Genomic DNA, 23,085 nt, shown 5'->3' on the forward strand with positions numbered 1-23,085 from the left:
CTAGGACTGTGTATGGGTGCCCCTGGCATACAGGCCTGACTCATCTCAGCACTCAGGGTTGGGCTGTGGATACTCAGACCACAGCTGCCCTCTATGTCTGTGCACACACTTGCACACACACTCACATGTTCACACATGCCAGATGCACACATGCATGCACATATGCATGTTCACACAATACCACACACATGCACATATCCATACACACACCAAGTGCACACACATGCTTACTGCATGCACATTCAGACTCATACCACACACACTTAGACACATTCCATACACATACACACATACACACACACAGCCCTCAGACTCCAGAAAGGCAAACGCAGCATGTGGCATCCCGGCCCTCAAGTTCTCCTTGCCCTGGTGGGAAAGGCAGGTACAGCAGCAACTGGGACTGGCCATGTGAGAGGCCGCATTAAGTTCACTGGGGCCCATTCTGCCCCCTGTAGAGACCTTCATTCTGTGCTGTCACAGTCACAGCACTGTGAACAGGGAGCACACCCGGGCTGGGGCTGTGGGAGGATGTGTGTGGGATCCTGCTGGGCCTTATTCTTGGCTGTAGCCACCCCAGCAGCTTCAGATGACATCTGGAGCCAAAGCCCAAGTGGTGGGGGCAGGGGAGGATGCAGAAGCCAAATCAGCCTTGTTGCAGGGCCTGGGGGAGTCCCTGTGTCAATTTTAAGTGTCCCTTCCCTGGGCCTAGATTTTGGCCCAGGCCAGAGTTTGACTGGCCCTGTGAGACCGAAGATGGCAACCTCACCAGTGACAGGCACAAGAAGCCCCTCCTTCACTGAGTGTACCCTTTGGTGGTGCTGACAGTGAAGGAAGGACAGGCTTGGAATCAGAAAAATTGGCTCCCAATCCCCAACCTGGGCCAAGTGACATCAAGCAAATTTTTCTAACCTGCTGAGCTCAGTTTTTTGTCTCTGAAATGGGTGTAATTTCCATAAATCACTGCACTGGATCGTTTTGGGGCTGAATTTGGGAAAAGCTTTCTAAGAGGTAAAGTGATACACTGACGTGACTGTGACTAGAGAGGGGACTGAAGCAGAGTTCCTGAGGGATCTGCAGCAGCTAAGTGGGAGGAGAAATGAGCAGGGAGGCAAGGAACGGGTTCGAGAAGTCCTGGAAATGGAACGGAACTGTGGATGGGGGAGTTCAGATACCCTGTGGGGCAGCAGCCGGCTACTCAGGGCTGGGGTTTGTCCCTTTGTCCCCAGCCTTCCTGACTTTGCTGCTGGCATTTTCACTGCTAATTAACATGTCATGGGGGTGGAGGGGAAGAAAAACTCCAAACAATTGATTTGTCTATTTGCCAGCACATCTGGGAAAAGGCTGGGTGTGGGAGGTCAAATTGAGTCTAAAAATCAGTGCTACACATTCTCAAGGAAACACATAGACCTGTGGGTTTCATTCTCTGTTGCTATCACTGGTTAAAGCTCTAGGAAGTCAAGGTTCAGTTGCAATCTTTTGAGGGAGCAATGGGCAGGGAGAGAGGAGGTGTTTAAAGCACTCAGGCTTCGTAAGGAGAAGGGTGACGCAGCGACATATCTTGTGATTTAGGGATCCAATGAATAAGTCATCCATTTATCCATCCATCCTTCCAATCCAGGGAGTGTTCACTGAACACCCAGGTTGCATCCAGCCATGTCCTTCGGGTGCTTTGGGTATTTCAAGGAGAGAAGATGAGATTTGTTCTCTGAGCGTTCAAACACATTCAGAACAATTACAGCATAATTCAAAAGTGAGTCCCCACCTCAGTAAATGGCAACACCATTTGTATCAGTTACCTTTTTCTGTATAACAACCAAAACCTGATCCTAAAATGACAACCATTTATGTGGCTCACAATTTGGCGGGTTGGTAATTAGGGCTGGGCTCACTTAGGAAGTCTGGTCTTTTCTGGGCTCCCTCATCAGTCTGTGGTCAGCTGAGACCCATCAGGCTAGGGCAGTTATCTTTGCCACATGCACCTCTTCATCCTCCAGTAGATTATGGTCCAGGCAGAGGACCAAGACACACAGAGAGAGGAAACTGCGAGGACCTGAGGCCCAGGCTCAGCATTGTGCCATATCACTCTGCTGCATTGTATTGGCACATGGCCAAGTCTAGAGTCAAAATGTGGGGAGACAGACTCTGCCTCTTGATAGGAGCAGCAGCAGTGTTACCTTGCAGGGGGTGAGCATACAGGGAATTAGGGCTATTTTTGCAAACCATCAATCACACCATTCTTCTTGTTGCTCAAGACAAAAGATCTGGAGTCCATCTTGTCCTCAGTCTATCACACTCTTTATCTAATCAGTAAGCAAATTTGGTCACCCATACCTTTCCTACCTTGAAATGAAATATATTTTGAATCTAACCATTCCTTCCCTTCATCCCTACCCCCATTGCCACCCTAGCCCAAGAAACTATTGTCTCTTGCCTGGTCCCCGCTTCTTCCCTTTGTCCCCTGCAGCCTATTCTACTCAGCAGCCAGAGAGAGTCAAGTCCTGGCACTCCTCTGCTCAGATACCCTCCTTTGGCTCTTAGCCTCACTCAGAGTCAAAGGCAACAGTCTGGGTCCTGCGAGGTCCCGCATGATCTGTGCTCCAGCCTCCCAAGATCGGTCTCATTCCTCTAAACCCCAGCCACACAAGCCTCCTGATGTTCCCCCAAATGCCAGGCTTGCTGTCACCACAGAGCCTTTGCATGTGCAGTTCTAGCTGCTTAGAAAGCATTTTGCCTGGATAACTGCTTGCTTAGCCCTTCACCTTCCTCAGCTCTTTATATAAAAATGACCTTTCAGCGAAGGCTCTCCTGGCCATCCTACTGAGAAGGAAAACATCTCTTCCATTCCTTCTCCCTGTTTCAGTTTTCTCTATTGCTCTATCATCATCAATAAATGATGTATTTTCTTAGGTAGCTACTTATTGTTTAAACAAGCATAACGTATGACACATACATCATTTAAACTTTTCTAGCAGCCATATGAAAAAAGTAAAAAGAAACAAGAGAAATTTTGAAAATAATATACATTATTTAATTCAGTATATGCAAATATTATCATTTTGACATTTAATTAATTTTAAAGGTAATTATTTACATTATTTTGTTTGTACTGAGCCTCTGTAGTCTGGTATCTATTTTATTGACACAGCACATGTGAATTTGGACTAGTCACTTTTGACATGTGGTAGCCACACTGGCCACTGCAGAACTAGACAACTTCCATGAGGGCAAAGTCTTTGACTGCTTTGTTTATGGCTGTGTCCCTAGCACGTGGCACAGTGCCTGGAGCATAGTAGGCATGCAATAAGTGTTTGGTGAGTGACCAAGTTGAGCTCTGAATCAATGCAGTTATGTGGCACGACAGTTACAGGACCAGAAAAGAGCTGTTGTTTGGCTGTTTTCATCCTCTGGGCTGTGGGATGGAACTGTGAAGGGAGTAGGGTTGGTCTTTCTCTCCCAGCCTTGCCAACTCAGTCAGCATTTCCCCAGTTTTCCATTCTCTTGGACAGTCAATCTCACAAGTTCATCCACACTGGGAAGTATTAGGACTTAATGTGTTGGCCTCTGTTGGGCATTTGCACTTTAAATGTAGAAATGAGAGAAAGTAATGCTTAATCCAAAGCATGACTCTCTCCCGGAGAATTTTTGGCTCCAGTGGGAATGCTATTACTGGACCATAAATCTCACTGGTGTCCCTGAGTTCACCCCAGAAGTAGGATCTCAGCCAGGGTGCTTCTGTTGGCAGCTGCCCTTGGGTGGCCTGCTGCTGGGCAATCTGGCTTCTCTCCCCGGCCTGATATCATCTTACTATAGACTGCAATGGGGCTTGATGGGAGGAGCAGGTGCTCTCAGAATTCGGGAATGTCTCCAATTCAAGGAAATCACTGAGCCCATTTTCTGCAGCCAGTCCTGGGCCATGCCCCATGGAAGGTGAGAAGCCTGTATACTTTGTAAGACACTTTCTCAAGAGTATTCCCCCTGCTAGGAGGGCAGGGAAACACCACAGAAAGCTGAAGCCCAGAGGTAGGAAGCTGTCCCAGTCGCTGTTGTGAGGGCTTGCCAGGGGCTCTCCTCTATGGGAGCAGGTGCAGTCTTGGCCTTCAGGGCCTCTCAGTCCATCTGGGGTGACCTGGTGGAAAGGACACTGGCCTGGAATAATGATGTAGGATGCTAAGTGATGAGCAGAGTAGACAGGGTGCAGCCTGGTGAGGGCAGGCTGGGGCAGGAGGCAAGGAGGCCAAGGCCAAGCAGGGACAGCCAAAGGGCTGAGGGTCACTTGAGGTGACTGGGGATGGGCCTTTGCTGCTTGTTAGACACCTGGAGCTTCCAGCCGGAGAAACCTATGGTTCTGCCTCTGGCAAGTCTCTCCTCCCTGCCCCTCCCCTGTCTTTTCTCCCTGCCTGTTATTATCCCCCTTCCTATTCTCTCTCTTAGCCTTATCTCTCTCTTGCCTTCCTTTCTCTGCTTACATATTTCTCCCAAGGTCCTCTTTTACTCTCTGCTCACTTGCTGTGACACACACACACACACACACACACACACACACACCCTAGACAAGGCTCCCCATGGGCAGTGATGTTTGGGAATCTAATTTGACTGACTCTGGCTGCCTCTGACAATAAGCAGATACCTCCTGTCAGATGGGATTTGATTTTAGGGATGTGGGGAGGCCAAGAATTCCCACAGCACCTCGACTCATTGGCTGCTGCCTGAAATCTCACCATTAGAGCTTCTCACCTTGATTCCCTGAGAAAAGCCACACCCTAAACCCTTCCGCATCACTGTACTTCAGAGTGAGCGGCCCAGGAGCCAGGCTTGGAGTAGAGCAAAGGAGGGCACAAGAGAGGGTGATGGCGGAAGAAACAGTTCTCCAGGGGGGAGTGGGAGACAGAGAACAAAGTCACTGTTGCCCATCCACAACATTCACAGGGGCAGGCCTGTGTAAGTGTAATGTGTGCTCTGCAAACCCTGATGAGAACAGCCCTTGTTTTAGCAGCTTTTAAAATTTGATCTGGTCATTCTAGGCACCAGGTGATACTAATGTGAGCTGGGCTCAGGTAGCTCACCTAGCAATTCTTGAAAGTTATTTGTGGGTTTTTTTTTGGGGGAGGGGAGCGTTTTCTAATTTCTTTACCAAAAATACAGTATTAGGAGAATATCTGGACTCATGACCTAAGAGGAACTACACATGGTTTTCAAAAGCTCACCATGCCACCCACAGTGCACACCCTTCTTCCTTGGGCAGGAGTCGCAGGCGGAGGACCTCTGTTCTGGATCTGAACCCACTTCTGCCTTAGTTGATAGTGATTCACACTGACCAAATCTGGGCTGGACCTTCCCAACTTTGGGTTGAACTTGCTACCCACCCCTACATCCATCACAACGTCTTTCTGCCTGTGGTTCTTCAATGTAAGTCTTTCTACCTTGCTTATTCTCTGCTTTAGTGACATTTGTTCCTCTGCCGCCATCACATATCCATGCAGTGCTAAGACGCTGTGAGGCAGCTGCTTGCACATGACCAATGTGTTTTAGGAAGGTGCTGCTTCCTACATGTTCAGCCATTCATTGTGATTCATTCCTTCATCCAGCAAGTTCTTACTAGGTATTAGCAAAGTCTCCTCCCATCAGGGTTTTGAGAGCAGAAATTCAGTTCCTTGGAAGAAGCTGAACTTTTCATTACAGATCAAAGCCTGGCCCTGGGGAAGCATCACAAAGCTGCTCTTGGCAGTAGAGGATCCCTTTGGGTATATCACTTCCTTTCTAGGCCCCGGGTGTCCTCTGCTGGACAGGGAAGTAATAGAGAGAGAGGAAAGAAAGCAGGCTGGGCTGAGCCAGGGAATAGACCTTGCAGAGTTGATTGACTGGAGCAAAAGAGATTAAACCAATTTACCTTGAGTAGATAAGGAAACCAGAAGAGTGGCCTATGGAGCTGGGTTCTGAGCAGACGACTCACTTTCATTTTCTTCATCTTTGCTTTGTCTGGTTTGTCATCAAGTAATTAGTTCATAAAGTATCCCAGTCTCCTGGTCTGCCATTCAAGACTCCATACAATTTGCCCTGTCTTCCATCTTTCCTGTTTCACCTTACCAAGCAGCCTGCCTCTGAGCAAGTCACAAAGGGTGTATTACCTAGTCCCATTGAATTTAATGTCTCCCAGGCTGGAGAACACAATATGGGCCATTGGGAGGCTCAGAAGAAACAGGAAATGGAGTTCTAGGTGCATTAGTGCACAGGGAGGACGCTCTTTGGGGGCTACACTGAGTAGAATGTCAAGTCTGTCTTGCACACAGGCCTCATGGCTTGCATCTCCTCCTTCTGCCTTGGCTCTGGCCTCCAGGCTCTGTCCCTGTCTTAGTCTGATTGTACTGCAATAAAGGAATACCCGAGGCTGGGTAACTTATGAAGAAAAGAGATTTATTTGACTCATGGTGGAAGGGGAGCTGGTGTGTACAGAGATCACATGATGAGAGAGGAAGCAAGTAAGAGAGTAAGATAGAGAAAATAGAGATAGAGATAAAGAGAGGGAGGTACCAGGCTCTTTTTAATAAGAAGCTCTTGCATGAACTAATAGAGCAAGAATTCACTCCCACAAGAATGGAACCACGCCATTCACAAGCCATGACCCAAACACCTCCCACCAGGCCCCACCTCCAACACTGGGATCAAATCTCAGCATGAGACTTGGCAACACAACCACACCCAAACCATAGCAGTTCCTAAGGACTACTATTGCTCCTTCCTTACTGTCATGCTTCTGCTTCTCTCCCCCATCACCCCTTGGCAGATGGTGGATGATCAGTTTGGCCAATTTTAACTATGACAGGTCAAAAGGGGGAGAAGGAAGTTGATGTCACAGGGCGTGTGGATCATCTGGTGGGGAAACTACCCAGTGTTCATGCTCCTCTCTCAGACAGTTAGTTGGCCTCTGCATGGACAGCTGCAGTGATGAGGAACTTTGGGGGACAGAACAAATTCTGGGAAATGTCTTCTTTATGTTGACTCAAATCTACCTACCAAAAAGAGGTAATCCTTTGGACTGCAGTTATCACCTGACCGTGAGTTTTCTCTTCCCTGCTCACACTCAGATTCTCCCACTGTTCCTTGTATCAGATTACTCAAGTTCCCTGATAACCCATTCTCCATCATCAGGGTCCAGTTCATCAATATTCATCTTAATATGAGGTGCCCTAAATTGATTCCAGTACCTGAGAACTTTCCTCTACCTTCTTCCTTCAGTTAAATCCTATGAAATGCAAGGCTTAAGGCCCTTTCCATGAGGCACTATGGGATTTGTCCTACTATAGAAGCAGCCGGCAGGCCAGAAGCACCTTGGCCTGCTCTACAAAGCTGGAACTTACCCTTGGCAAGGCAGGGGGGAGGCCTGAGGTTATTGGTCAAAGTGAACTGGACTTTGCTAAACGCCCCACTCACCAAGGCTGGTCCTCAGCATCTCTCACAGAAGATTCCAACCTGTTCCTCATGAACACCAGCAGCTGGTGCCTTGTCATCTGACGGTCACTTTCTTCAGCAGGAACAGGCTTTTTCCTAGGGGAGCTTCAGAGAGGGAGAGGGAGAGGGAGAGGGACCTGGTAGGGAGGTGAGATTACCAGGGCCAAGATGTGTCATTCAGAGACAGGACAGGGACTCTGGGAGTCCCATGTGTAGCCCTGGGACAAGCCACCCCAGATATCCTGGCCTCCAGGTCCTCATCTGTAGAGTGAAGGCTACACAGTCTCTGAGCTTCATTAAGCTCAGGTATTTAATGATTTTGTGAAGAATCTTATTTCCTTGCTAGCTAATAATGTAATACTAACCTTCCCTGAGCTAATGAGGTCTTTCTTCCTTTCTTTCCTCCCTTCTCCTCTCTCTTTTCTTCCCACCTCCCTTACTCTTTCTTCTTCTTTTCCTTTTCCTTTGATATTTAATTCTCCCACCCCCAGAAGACACCTGAGGCCCCTTCTAAGACCAAAGGGTATGCACTGTATGGCATCTGCCCTGAAAACATTCACTTCACAGTATATTATTGGAGATAAAATTTGTACATAAATAAAATGCCAAGTATAATAGGCTCAATACCACAAGACAGATAGAGAGGGGAATTTCAGCCATCTGGGGGGCCTTGGAGGACTCCATGGGGAGTTAACATCCACCCTAGGCAATCAAGTTGGATAGTCTGGCAAGGCTGGGTGGCAGGGCTGGGGCCAGAGAATGGCCATAGAGGGCCCAGAGGCTTTCTAGGATCCTAGGGACTGGTGGGGATGAGAGGGAAGTTCTCACAGGGAAATGACAGAGAGAGAAGAGGGAGAAGAGGGTGAAGGGGAGGGAGAAAGAGGGAAGAGAGGCTGGGAGGGGGAGGCATCTGGGCAGGGAATGGAGGGCTCACAGACATGCTCTAGGAAACTTAATGTGGCAGCCATTTATTTGGAAGGTTAGCACTGGGTGCCCTGCCTTTCACTGTTCTGGCCCCTGTCACTGCTGGCCACTGTGGCATAGCACTGCCAGTTTATCTCAGGCTTGGCCTGTTCAGCTGTGACCTCTGGGGGCAGTCACAACATTCTCTTCACAAACATCCTCCTGGTGCTTTCTACTCCACTGCTCTTGAAAGAGATGATTTCAGCAGGTGTGCAGGATCAAGTGTCATCATTGCTGGTCATAAGTCTAGGACACTAAGGTCAGAGAAGTCCACTGTGCCCTCCAGGTCTGACTGAGAGGGGAGGTGCACTGGCCTCTGGGATGGAGCCCTTCACCAGGTGACGCTTCCTGGCTTTGAAAGCTTCTTGGCAGTGAGGCATTCCTCATTGGCCTCTGTGAGCAGAAATCTTCTTTTCAAAAGACAGACTTTCTTCCCTGCTCACCTGGGTTCTCCATAAAGGCGCAAACTCCAAGTATGGCTGACGAGGACAAGCCCTCCCTGCCCCTGCTATTGGTTGTCTTCTGTCCTCTCTTCTCACACTGCTTGCTGTCTTTGGGGAGGGCCTCTCTTTGGCCTTCCCTCCCTTCCGGTTCTGCCCCAGTGCTGGGGGAGAGTGAGCTGAGCTAGGCAGGAAACCCAACACCCTGAGAACTGCTGGGGAGGAGGGAAATGGGGCCTCCAGGGAAGCTGGGGAGTGTCTGGTTCCCATACTACTTTCCCAGGGTCCCTGTCCCTGGAGCAGACAGATCTGGCCCTGGGTGCTGGGGGCCTGCAACAGAAACCCTGGGCAGGCCTGTGCCTGAGGTATCCACTAGCAGGAGGTAATTGTCACTGGGGTGGCCCAGTGGGTGGCAGCCTAGGCTGAAATGTTAGGTGGCCTATGGTGCCCTCTGGGTCACCTGTTCTTCCCTCTTTTCCTCTGAGGGCTGGGCTGGATGGCAGTGCCTCTCAGCCACAGAGTCTTGAGGACAAAGGCTATTTTCCTTCCTGATTGAACACAGAGAGCTGGGGAGCCATGTGCTGGGCCTCTAGCTTGGGAGGCCTCCACCACCTCCATGGCCCATGGCATCTGACTTCTTGGCCTGGCTCTTCCCTGCTCCTGCCCAGGCCTAGCCCTGGCTCCATTCCCCTCATCCACAGGCCAGAGAGACCTGGACTGAGCCCAGTGTGCCCACGTGGTGGCCTGGCCCTATTCCTCCACTGCCCTCCTCCTGAAAGCCTATCTTAGTCTGTTGGGGCGATAGCAGAATGCCATAGACCAGGAGGCTTATAAATAGCAGGAAATGATTATTCAGCTCTAGAGGCTGGGAAGTCCAAGATCAAAGCACTGGCAGACTTGGTTACTGGTGAATCCTCTTCCTTATAGATGGTACCTTCCTTCTGTGTCCTCACATAGTAGAAGAGGCATGTGAGCTTTCTGGATCCAAATAACCAGTAAAAGCAAGAGCTGGGGCTTGAGGGAAGCAGGCACAGGGCTGAGGGTGGGAGGCCCAGATCTACTCCTGCACACTGAGACCAGGAAGGCCCACAGCTATGGGGCACACACAGGACACACCACAGGTGCCCCACAGATGTCTAGTGACTGGGGACTGCTGCATGTCTCATGGGCAAGGTACCTGAACACACCAATCCCATTCATGAGGGCTCTGCACCCATGACCTAATCACCCCCCAAAGGCCCCTCCTCCTAATACCATCACCTTGAGTGTTAGGATTTCAACATACAAATCTGGGGACATACCATTGAGACCACAGTACTCTCTCACTGCCACCTCATCCAGCTTCCTCGCTCCCTGTGCTCTGGTCCCTCCTCTTCTCTGTTCAGTGTCTCTACTTTGTCATCACCAGAGTAGTATCCCAGGCCAGTCAATGAACCTTTTAGAGATACAGAGCCTCATCACTATTTTAATCATATGCTTTCCTCACTGCCCTGGTCCCTGTGCTGGCTTCCCCCAAGGGGCTGTGTGTATTATTCTGCCTGCTCATCCACCCACTCTCTAGCTGCCAGCCTCTTCAGGTACCTGGCCCATGAGACATGAAGCAGTTCCCAGTCACTAGACATCTGTGGGGCACCTGTGGTGTGTCCTGTGTGTGCCCCACAGCTGTAGGCCTTCCTGGTCTCAGTGTGCAGGAGTAGATCTGGGCCTCCCACCCTCAGCCCTGTGCCTGCTTCCCTCAAGCCCCAGCTCTTGCTTTAATGGACTGCTCCCGGCCAGCTCCCAGGAGGGTAGGTGCTAATCATCAGAAGCAATTTCCAGAATGCCAAGACACACTTTTTTTTCTTTAATAACTAAATTAGGCTTTACAATTGATGTGTTTCTTTAATATAGTACTTTTGTTTGTTTGCTTCTGAAAGACCCTTCTTTTTATTCCCTGAAAATGTTATTTAGCCCATAATGAATCTTTCAACTGATGGCATTTTAGCCCTGGGAAAATATGATAAATGCATAGTGTAATCAGGGACATCTGGAGATTACTTTTTAACCAGAAGGAGTAACTCTAATGGGAAAAATTATAGGTTGTTTAGTAATGTGGGGCATTTGGGGATGTCAGTATTATTCAGACATCACTGATCATTGGCTGATCATGGATCCAGATATTCTACCCTGAGAGCTTCACTCCTTGGGTCTTAGAGACAAACAGAGCAGCTCTTACCTGGTAACTTCACAAACCCTTGCACAGAACTGAGGAGATGTTCAGGGGCCTAGAGTGGGTTGCCTTCTGAGCAGGGTAGGAGAGAACCACTGCCAGGTTGGAGATGGCAGGGAGAGTAATGCAGAGTCCCAGAGGGAAGTCAAAGGACCTCTGTAGGCAAAAATTGACTGAATATTATGGGACAGGTTGATGCTTTTACCACCTTCCTCTTGTTGACCATCCTGGAGGGCACAGGTTACAGGCAACCAGAAAGCACTCTAGGCTGGGGTCATTAGTTCTCCTCCCTGTGGGCCTCCTGCTGCACAAGAGTGGGTGCCCTCATGGTGGAAGGGTCCTGTGGGAGGAAGGCAGCTGCTCGGGGGAGGGCTCCAGCCAGTGTCATCTGACCTGTCTCTGCTGTGCCACAGTATTAAAACTCAGAGCCCACTTGGCCCTACCTTACATTCTTTCCTACTCAATTTCAAACCCATCTGCCTTCAGCCAGCTCAGTTCCCAGTCCCTTTGAGTCACTGTTTTCCCTCACTCTCGCCAACCATCAGTCCACAACCAGGTGTTTATTGAACACCAACCCCCAGTGAGGTGCGTGGGGATCCAGAAACAGTAAAGACATGAAGCCCAGCCTGGTGGGGGTGGCCAGTGTGAAGAGACAGCTCAAGGTGGCCACCACCAGGTGCCAAGTGTGGGGGAGAGACAGGGTGTTCTCAGTGCCAGAGGAAGAAGGCATCCCTGGGGGCTGGTGGGCAGGGGAGGCATTTTTGGAAAAGCTGAGAGGCGACTCAGACCTTTAAAGATGGGGAAGGCAGCCAGGGAGGTGGGAGTGCAGGCCACCCAGTAAGAATGCGCTTGGAGTGTCTGAAATTTTGTCCAGATCAATGTGATGGCTGGGGAGAAGGCAGATCAATTAGAAAAAGTGGCTGAAATGCTTTGCTTTGTGACTGGAGTTGGCATCTTTTCTTTAGAGTTACAGTGTCCAATAAGAAAGCTATTTACCTCCAGCATCTGCTGGCTCTTAGAATAAACAGGGCTAGGGGAATTGAGATGTGTGTAAGTACAAGATATTGACCAGGTTTTGAAGACTTAGTATGAAAAAAAGTAAAATATCCTAATAATATTTTTACATTGAGCACATATTAAAATAATATTTCAGATCTATTGAGCTATATAACATGTATTATTATTATTATTATTATTATTATTATTTGAGACAGAGTCTCATTCTGTTGCCCTGGGTAGAGTGCTTTGGCATCATAGCTCACAGCACCTTCAAACTCTTGGGCTTAAGTGATCCTCTTGCCTCAGCTTCCCGAGTAGCTAGGACTACAGGTGCATACTACAACACCCAGCTAGTTTTTTTCTACTTTTAGTAGAGATGGGATCTCACTTTTGCTCAGGCTGGTCTTGAACTCCTGAGATCAAGCAATCCATCTGCCTCGACCTCCCAGAGTGCTAGGATTATAGGCATGAGCCACTGCACCCAGCCTTAATGTGTGTTATTGAAAGTAGTTTCACCTATTTCTTTTTACTTTGTAAAAGGTAGCTTCTAGAAAATTGAAAAGTCCTTATGTGGCCCATATCATAATTTTGTCAGACAGAGCTGGGTTGAAGTCTCAACGATGTTTGTATTGACCATCCCCTTCTTCGTAGTGTCTGTCTTCTTTATCCTTCTACTGCTCTTCCTCCCTCTTCCTGCTCTCACTCGGCCTCCCCCTCCTTCTCTTTTCATTGTCACATGTGATAATAGATGGTGGGCAAGGACAGGAGGGTTTGGAGCCTGTTAGCTTGTGCCCCAGGCCCTGGACTCACCAAAGCCCAAATTCATAAGGCAGACAGGCCCAATTTATCCAGAATGCTTGTGGGAATCAAGGTTCTAGATCAGTTTTTCAACCTTTTTTAATTTCAGGGCATACTTGAACCTATAGTTAAACTTTCATGCACACTGAAATTATGTTAATCAAAAAAAAAAAAAAAAAGAGTAGGGCGGCACCTGTGGCTCAGAGGAGTGGGGTGCCAGCCCCATATGCTGGAGGTGGCAGGTGGCGGGTTCAAACCCAGCCCTGGAGAAAAACTGAAAAAAAAAAAAAAAAAAAAAAGAGTAAAAGAAGAATATACTTACTGTGCTTTGAACTTCTTTCCAAAAAAATTTAATTAGTGATGTTTACAAATTTTTAAAGCACATCTAAGATATTTTCATGGCACACCAGTTGAAAATCACTGTTCTAGATCATTCTCTTCTGGCTTGCTTGGAGTTCTTTAGATTTTCACTTCCTTTTGCAAATATTTAAGAGATTTTTTTAATGTCTATCAAGGACATGCATGTAATTAACAAAGTTGAATAAACCAATATAAGGACACATTTAGCAAGGAGTTTTTGTTTGCTCCTTGCTTCCCCACCAGAGTCAAACTCCCTCAACCTCAACACTTTCAACTCTTCTCTGTCCTTTACTTCCGGAAAGACATAAATTACTAAGCACATTTCCAAATAAACAATTAGACTGCTACTTGTTGATATTTCAAGTTCTGACACTGTGTTGTTCATGTTATGAAAGCAATGTCCTTTTCAGTTCTAACATAGTTTATTATTTGTTTTATTGTTAATAGTTACTCCTGGGCCGACAAGCAGTGCACAACACGGACAGTTACACTTTCTTGACAACTTTCTTTTCTTAGTGGTAATTGCATTATTTTTTTATTTGGTTACTTTGCTTTCTATGACATTTTTACAAATCGTACCCAATTCTCTATCAAATTGTAAAATTTCTTCACAATTTACATTATTTTACAATATTTCCATTGGGCCAAATTTACTGGTAATCCTGTCATCTCCAGCCTCCCCTCCAAATCTCCTCTAAGCCCTTACCCTCCTGTTCTCCTGCCAGCTGCAGGAGCCTGCACAGCTGTGCCCTTAGGAACCTTCCACCTCTTTGGGTGCAGCTCCTGTTTTGTGTTCTTTCTTGGTTTGTGTCAGTACCTCCTTGAGAAAAGGAGTTGAGAAGGTTAATTTTTTTGAGATCCTGTCTGTTTGAAAATGGCTTTATGCTATTTTCATACTTGATTAATGGTTTGGCTGGGCAGAGAATTCTAGATTGCAAATCATTTTCCTCCCGCAGTACCTTGAAGGCAGTTGTTCTACTGTTTTCAAGCTTCCAGTGTCATTGTGATTTTTCCCAAGTGATTCTAATTCCCAGATTCTTTTCCCTTTGTATGGGATTTGTCTGCTTTGTTTCTAGAAGGTGTTGGAATCATGTCTTTGCCCTGTTGTTCGGACATTTCATGGGGAGACACTTTGGTGTGGGATTCTTTCTCCCACCTATCTTACTGGGCACTCAGAGGGCCTTTTCCATCTGGAAATGTAGACCTCCGGTTCTGGGAAACAGGTTTCATAATTTTTTTTTTTGCAGTTTTTGGCCAGGGCTGGGTTTGAACCTGCCACCTCTGGCATATGGGGCTGGCGCCCTACTCTTTTGAGCCACAGGCGCTGCCCTTCATCATTTTTTTTCCTCACAACTTTCTCCCTGTTATTGCCTTCATCCTTTCTCTCTTACTAGTGAAATGTGGACTCTTCTGACCGGATCCTTCAATGTTGGCATCTTTTCTCTTCTATTTCCCATTTCTTTGTCTTCTCATTCTGCTTCCTGGGAAGTGTCACCCTCTTTATCTTCCAACCCTGTTCTTGAATTTTAGATTTCACTTTGTAAATTTTTAACTTCCAAGAGCTCTCTCTCTCTCATTTCCTCAGCGCTCTTTTTAAAGTGCTTCCTTTAGTTTCATGGATCCAACATCTTATTTCTCTGAGAATATTAATCATAGTGTTCTGAAGTTAATTTTTTTGTCTTTGCATTCTCTCTGTTCCTCTAAGTTTATTTTTTAAAATTTGGTATGTTCTTGCTCTCTTTTCTCTTTGTAATCAAGAGCCTGGTCACCCTTAGTCTGTATGTGTTGAAGAGCAGGTCACTAGAAGCTGTACAGAAGCTCTATGTGCCCATGTGTGAGAATGGACTTTTCAACTAATGGGCTTCATTATAGAGTGCCCAGTTGGGAACCCAATCATTTTATTGGGATGCTTTCATCCAAAACTCTTCCTGGGATCAATGATTTTCTGCAGAGAAAATCCCCTGGTTTCAGCCTGGGGCTATGGAGGGTGCAGGGAAGCAGCTTGTTCCTGGGTTACAGTGTTTTTGGAACCAAGTGGCAGAAGGGTCAGGGGTTCCAATGTCCCATAGGTAGCTGTTCACTTAATCCCCCTGTGTTATAATGGTGCTGCGACCCTGGCTTCCTCTGCTTGGTGTCACGCTCCCCACATTAGAACTTCTCTGGGAGGGGTGGTCACTGCCTTGCTTGGGACAGGGGAGGAACCCTGGGTGTAACTGCTGCAAGACTGTGAACAGTCTTCCTGTTCTCGTTCTGCTCTTGTTCCAGCCTTCTGGAGTGGCCAATACCTTCTAGCATCATGTGGCAAGATTTGTCCACTTCTTGTTGATGGCCCCTTTGGTAGGCTTTTGGTTTCCGATTTCTTGTCTCTGTTAATTCCTCCATCTGCTTTCTGTCTTCCAAAAATCTGTTGACATCTGTTGCTTGCTGATGTCACCTCTCTTGTTCTCTCTGTCCTTGCCTGTTTATCTTTTCTTTATTCCTTTGCTCTCATTTCAGTGGAGTTTGGGAAGGAACAGACATGTAGTGAATCTGCCATGCTTAGAAAGAAGTTCCCTGTGAATCTTTCTGAAATGCTAGGTTTACTTTCTTGTTGCATTAAGGGACTCCCTCCAGTGCTTAGAACAAGATTTTTGGTCTTGGAGAATTTATAAGGGTTTCTTGTCATCAAGCTCAATTTTATCTAGAAAAGTACTGGAACCCAGGGCAGCGCCTGTGGCTCAGTCGGTAAGGCGCCGGCCCCACATACCGAGGGTGGCAGGTTCAAACTCGGCCCTGGCTGAACTGGAACCAAAAAATAGCTGGGCATTGTGGTGGGCGCCTGTAGTCCCAGCTACTTGGGAGGCTGAGGCAAGAGAATCGCTTAAGCCCAGGAGTTGGAGGTTGCTGTGAGCTGTGTGGTGCCACGGCACTCTACCGAGGGCCATAAAGTGAGACTCTGTCTCTACAAAAAAAAAAAAAAAAAAAGAAAAGAAAAGTACTGGAGCCTAAATTAACTTATACCTGGACATATTTGCTTTTGAATAGATTATAATGTTACAATAAATTATTTAGTTACTATTTAAATAAAAATTTTTGTGTGATTTAGTTTTTTTCTTAAAACTGCACAAAAAACAACTTCTTGTTTTTTTCCTCTGGAAATCAGGGCTCCGTAAAGTTTGGGTTCTACCTAGCCAAGGCTTTAGTGAAGGCTGGGCTAAATATTTTTGGTGTAGTATCTATTTAAAAAGGTAGAGTCACTGGGAGTGATGGCTCACACCTGCAATCCCAGCACTTTAGGAGGCCAAGCAGCAGAGGATTTCTTGAGGCCAAGAGTTCAAGACCCGCCTGAGCAACACAAAATTTTTTTCTTAATGAACCAGATGTGGTGATGCATGCCGTTAGTCCCAGTGACTTAGGAGGCTGCATCAGGAGGATTGATGGAGCCCAAGAGCTCCAGATTACAGTGAGCTATGATTGTGCCACTGTACTCCAGACTGCACAACAGAGGGAGATACTCTTTCTTTTTTTTTTTTTTATTGTTGGAGATTCATTGAGGGTACAATAAGCCAGGTAACACTGATTGCAATTGTTAGGTAAAGTCCCTCTTGCAATCATGTCTTGCCCCCATAAAGTGTGACACACACCAAGGCCCCACCCTGCTCCCTCTGTCCCTCTTTCTGCTTCCCCCCCCATAACCTTAATTGTCATTAATTGTCCTCATATCAAAATTGAGTACATAGGATTCATGCTTCTCCATTCTTGTGATGCTTTACTAAGAATAATGTCTTCCACTTCCATCCAGGTTAAAACGAAGGATGTAAAGTGGGAGATACTCTTTCTAAAAAAAAAAAAAAGAAAAGAAAAAGGTAAAGTCAAAAAACCAAACTGCTCTACTGCCTTTAGAGACCTTAAAATTTCTAAAGAGTATTAATTACAAAAAAGGATGCTTATCTATTCATTTAAGCAAATACTCTCTCCCCCTCTGACACAGAGCCTCTACTCGGCAGTAGTAAAGATGACCACATGTATATGGAAGTGATGAAACTACGAGCTCTAATGAATGTCTTGAGTCTCACAAGCTCCGGCTGCCCGGTGGCAGTGTGGGCGTGCCCTTGCGCTGGTCCTCATGGAGGTGTCTCTGTCCTTGCCTCCCCAGGTGCCCCCTTTCAAAGGTCTCAGCATCCTCACGCTACCTCCTGCCGCCACTTCCACCTGGGCCCGCAGCCACAGCAGCTCGCCCCAGACTTCCCACTGGCCCACCCCGTACAGTCGCAGCCGGGCCTCAGCGCCCACATGGCCCCGGCCCACCAGCACAGCGGCGCCCTGCACCAGTCGCTGACCCCGCTGCCCACCCTGCAGTTCCAGGACGTCACAGGTCCCTCCTTCCTACCTCAGGCCCTGCACCAGCAATACCTCCTGCAGCAGCAGCTCCTGGAAGCCCAGCACCGCAGGCTCGTCTCGCACCCCAGGTGGGTGCTGCCTCAGACAGGAGCCGAGAAGAGGGTGGGGCCCTGAGGGGGCGGGGCCGGGAAGAGGGGCGGGGCCAGGAAAGGGGGAGGGGCCACGGAGAGACCTGGGACAGTCTCGTGGGCAAGGAGGAGGGTGTGGGGATTGGGACACCAGGCTTCTATCCCGCCAGGCCTGTCCCCAGTCACCAAAAGAGTCTCTGCAGGAGATAGCTTTTGCCTCAGAGGCACTCATTTCAGGCAGTGAGCGCTGCCCTAAACCAACCTGACTCCCTCAAAAGTTAGTGTTTATCTCTTTATTCAGGTGCAGGGTCACTGGTGGTTCACTGTTCACAGTGGACTTCTGCAAGAAGAGGCAGTAAATTTTACTAGGGAATCCTTTATGTCCCTCTAGTTTTATGACTGCCTGTGTCTGACACACAAGAACCCTAAAGAATATCAAAGGAGAAAGCTGGTTCCAGCCCTTCCCTGAAAGAGCCCATGCCACGGTCTAGCACTCTACCTGGACAGTCAGCTATATCCCCAAGAAACCCCTCAAATGGAGAGCAAAATCAGACAATATTAATCAAATGGGTCTGGAGTAGCTGTGGGGCCCTGAGCCAGTCTCAACCCCTTTCTGAGCCTCACCTGAGAAAGAGTTGAGGTAGAGTAAGATCAATGGTTCAAAAACTTCTAGGTCTCCTGGACCCCTTTTGAACTCTTAAAAATTAATGATGAATACAAAGACCTTCTGTTTATGTGAGTCATGACTATTGATGTTTACCATCTTAGTAAAGAAAACTGAGGCTGCGCCTGTGGCTCAGAGGAGTAGGCGCCAGCTCCATATGCCGGAGGTGGCAGGTTCAAACCCAGCCCTGGCCAAAAACTACAAAAAAAAAAAAAAAAAAAGAAAGAAAAAGAAAGAAAGAAAAGAAAACTGAAAAAAAAATTGGCTCAGTGCCTGTAGCTCAAGTGGCTAAGGCGCCAGCCACATACACCAGAACTGGCGGTTCAAATCCAGCCTGGGCCTGCCAAACAACAATGACAACTACAACCAAAAAATAGCCAGGCATTGTGGCAGGCGCCTGTAGTCCCAGCTACTTGGGAGGCAGAGGCAAGAGAAATCACTTAAACCCAGAAGTTGGAGGTTGCTGTGAGCTATTTTATGAAAAATAACTACTATATATATAAATTTAGTAAGAAGAGTGATATTTTTATGTATTTGGAAGTATCTTTACATCTATGGTTTAATAGAAGACAACTGTGTTATGTTACATAGTTTCTGAACAACCTCACGGTTCACCTGTGAGAGTGAAAAGGCATAAAATATAATAGTATCGTTGGGAAAACAGTTTTGACCTCTCAAACTACTTGAGAGGGTTTCAGGGACTCCCAAGGATGCTTGGAGCACTCCTTGAGAACCACTAGACTAGATGGTTTCTAATCTCCTAAGCATCAGTGATTGTAGAGTTGGGTTGCTGAAAGAGAGGTCACCATGATCTGGGACTTTCTGGGAGGCCTTCTTGGAGAGGTAGGCTTTGACCTGGCACATGAAAGCTGAGAAGAGAATGTTAGGAGGTAAGGAGAGAAGAGCACAGTGGGTGCAGAGGAGAGCCTGCAGGAGGTGAGTCTGTGTGTCTTGAAGATGGCCCACCAAGGACAGAGAGGGAGCAGTAGGAGAGTAGAGGAGGCCGAGTTTGGGTGGGCCAGGTACTCGCAGCAGACACGGCTAGGGAGAGACTTCACAAGACTGGGCAGCCACAAGACAGAATGTCTAAGTTATTGACTTCTGCTCATCCAAGTAGCTTCTTGGGAGTTTGGGAAGAGGGTCTCTGAATGGGACTGAAGAAGTGCTGCACCCTTAGGCTGGCTGGAGTTGCTCAGAGCTCCTGGAAGCTGGGTGGCCCGGGGAGCCCCTGATGCCTTTGCCCTCCTTCCCCTCTGGTGCAGGCGGAGTCAGGAGCGTGTGTCTGTCCACCCCCACCGCCTCCACCCCAGCTTCGACTTTGGCCATCAACTGCAGACACCTCAGCCCAGGTATTTGGCTGAGGGCACTGACTGGTAAGTCTTTGGGGTTCCTGGGGATGGGAGGGATGGAGGGAGGTCTTGCCAGATCTGTGGTGTTTCTGTTTTCCTTCGCTTTGAATGGTGCAGGAAGCCTAGTTCTCAGGCCTCAGCCTTTGCCTCTGCTCCCAGAAATCCTCAGAGCCACATGACCCCAGCTGGGCCTGGTTCCAGCGATTAGCTCAGATGTAGCTGGGTGCCATCATGTGTGCAACCTGGGGCTTCAGGTTCATGGTCCTGTAGGGGGGGAGGGAGACAGGAACACAAAACATTCCCTAAGCTCAGTGGGCAGGGACGGGAGGGGAGCGGGGGGTGGGGTTAGGCTCACACTGTGCTAAAAGAGACAGAGCTAGCCAGGTGGGAGGCAAAAACTTGGAAAGAAGCTGGGGAGAGAGGTTAAGGGTGTTGTTTTGTGTCTTCATAGGCAGTGGGCCCTTCCGAGGTCTCCCTGCAATCTTTTGCACTCAGAACAGGGGTCTTTGTTGTCCTGGGATGTAGGGCTGCTCCAATTTGGATCCTGGGTCCTGAGACAGCTGTTCTTAACTAGGGACGGATCAAAATTCTCTAATACTTTAAAAAGATGTACTTTAAGAAGATGTGCAGTTCGCTGAGGATTTAGAGCAAAAGGGCATCATCATGCCTACAACTTATTTCTAAATTGCTCAGGGAAAAAAATCCCATCCATCTACACAGAGGGGTGTGTGTGTATGAATTTATGTGTGTGTATATATGTGTGTATATATTTGGGGGAAGAGAGACAGAGAAGGAAATAGAAATTCAATAAAATGTAAAATGGGGACATTTGGGGACTCTGGGTAAAGGGTATCTAAGAGTTCTTTATGCTGTTCTTGCAACTTTTAGGGCAAAAATGTTTCTTTAAAAAAAGCAAAAAAAAAAAAAAAAAAGCCCTTAATGGAAAAGGATGAACTATTTTAAAAAGTCCATGTGCCACTGTATCATTTTTCAGTCACTGGGCCAGGCAACATGGCTTAGTCAAGGGTTGCTCTGGGAACCCTCTCCATGCACACCTAGGAGTGATTCAAAAGGATGGCTCTGATTGATTGAATATGCTAAGGGTGCCTCCAGGTGCTGGGAATAGTGGGTTTAACATGTTCTATTGTCTCTAGCCCTTTGCTCATTCTCAGGTATGTCCTGTTAAATTGAACAATCCATAAAAGATAGATTGTGCTATGGCCAACATCAGCCCAGCCTTTTAGAATCAGCAGATTCAAATTGGATGACTTAATTGCAGTTTGGATTAAATTCTGTCCCTCAGCAGGCAAGGCAATTCAATTTAAATTAATTCAGCCCATGGAGCACCCAGGGCCCTTATATGGCTGAGTGATTTGGACACACACTCAAGGGACTGGGCAGGTGATACCACCAGAGGGAACTGTCCTGGGGAGATGTAGAGGAGCAGTGCAAGTGTTGGTCCTGTCCTGAGCTTCCTTTACTTAGAGGCACATTCCCGGGTCTGCCTGCCCCAAGAAACATAAAACAGAAGGCCCTGGGAGGCTCTTCCCTGCCCCAGCAGTGGGTCCTGGGAGGCCCCTGCCTGAGGTTCCCCATGACTACCCCTGGGCTCTTTCTGCCTGGTTTGTCCCTGCTTCCTAAGTAGGAAGCTATTTCACCTTCTTTGTAATTAGTTCTGCTCCAGCAACAGCCAGCCTAGTGGTGATAAGGTTTTTTTTTTCCGCAACTGTGATCATGTTAACTGCACCCAGCCCTCTTTTCCAGAGAGCCTGCTTCTGCCAGGAGATGGGCAGCCAGGTAACTGGATAACAGGAAATGCATCATAGGAAGGGCCACTCTCACCCTCTGCAAGGAGCTCCTTCCTTTAGAGAACCATCGGAAACACTGACTTCCATGCCAGCTCGTTCCAGGTGTCAGGCCAGATCTACATCCAACCCCAGCCCTGAGGCTGCCCGGCCTTTCCCCCTGGGGATACCTTAACCCCACCCAAGCAGCTTCTCTTAGTTGAATATCCTAGCCTGTGGCTGTGGGGGAATCCCCAATCCCCACCTTTCTGGTCTATGTCCATCAGCCTGACCCTGACCTTGAGTCACCACCCCCATGCTTAACATGCCCTTCTTGGACTCAGTCCTGGCCTCTCCACTCTACCTCTGAGCCCCAGTATGGACTGCACACTGCTCTTCCCCAACCTCAGCCCTGCCCAGGCCAAGGTGTCTCAGTACCCGGGACCCACAGGCAGAGGGTGGGTGGAGGATGAGGGCATCTGACTATCCTCTCCTCCTCAGGCAGCCTTACCTCAGCAAAACCTCTAAAGTCCCCTGAGTCTGGAGTGACCCACAAGAAGGTGCTGGGCCAGATTCTGGGAAGAACTTAGCAGTCTGCATAGCAACCAGACCACACCATATTTAAAAACACTGACAGTAGAAAATAAAGTTCGGGGTAGCACCTGTGGCTCAAGGAGTGGGGCACTGGCCCCATATACCGGAGGTGGTGGGTTCAAACCAGGCCCTGGCCAAAAACTGCAAAAAAAAAAAAAGAAAGAAAGAAAAGAAAGTTCAGTTCAATGTTTATATACAATGAACACAAATTGCACATCAAGATAAATGACCACAAGAAATCTCCAAAAGAGCTGGGTGGGCATGGTGGGACATACCTTTAGTCTCAGCTACTCAGGAAGCTGAGGCAGGAGGATGGCTTGAGTCCTGGAGTTTGAGACCAGTCTGTGCAACTTAATAAGCATCTCAAAAAAAAAGAAAAAAGAAATTTCCAAAACGCAGTGTTGTGTTAACTCTGTGGCTTTAGGTCTGTGGGATAATTTCTATGACCCCCTTTGTAGTAAAACTTAGCAGGTTCTGAACCTTAGGAGGTTCAAGCTGGTAATAACAATGGATAGGTGGGAGATACTGCTTTTCTTAGGGGCTTATATGTCTTTGGGGCAGGTCCTGATCCAGGCTTCTTTAGAATTTGAGGAACCATATGCCCTGTTGTAGTCGAGGTCTAGGAAGGAATTTTCTGATGGGATGCTAAGAGGGAGACCCCAGAGTCCACCCAGGCCCACCCAGGGCAGACCACCCCACCTATCTGAGGAGCAAGGTGCCTTCCACCTTTGCAGTTAGCATTCTTGGAATTGGGGTCACTGTTTCAATTTCCTTGGGACTTTGCTTTTGGTAGAATTCCTTGAACATGTCTTTGCTGCTTTGAATTTGCTGGGTTCCCTGAGACTGCTGGGTAAATGCTAAAAATGAAGGAAAAATATTTTTCCTTCTCCCAGAGATCACAGTCTACACTGCTTGCTACAAAATGTATGAAAACAGGTATTTCATACATTCTGTTTAGTTTTCTACTGATTTACAGTGGAAAGGTAAATCTATTCCTCTTATCCCATCATTGCTAGAAGGAGAAATTCCTT

At 47.7% G+C, this 23,085-nt stretch overlaps 1 protein-coding gene across 1 annotated transcript in view; it reads left to right on the forward strand.

Moving 5' to 3' along the window:
- Positions 1-23,085, forward strand: part of ARK2C (arkadia (RNF111) C-terminal like ring finger ubiquitin ligase 2C) — a 124,379-nt gene that overhangs the window by 83,576 nt on the left and 17,718 nt on the right. Inside the window, exons 2-3 of the mRNA XM_053571904.1 lie at positions 17,351-17,663; positions 19,590-19,700. Of these exons, the coding sequence (XP_053427879.1) occupies positions 17,351-17,663; positions 19,590-19,700 (424 nt within the window). The remainder of the gene's footprint in view (positions 1-17,350; positions 17,664-19,589; positions 19,701-23,085) is intronic.

Source organism: Nycticebus coucang, chromosome 19, assembly GCF_027406575.1.
Source record: "Nycticebus coucang isolate mNycCou1 chromosome 19, mNycCou1.pri, whole genome shotgun sequence".
Taxonomy (NCBI): Eukaryota; Metazoa; Chordata; class Mammalia; order Primates; family Lorisidae; genus Nycticebus; species Nycticebus coucang.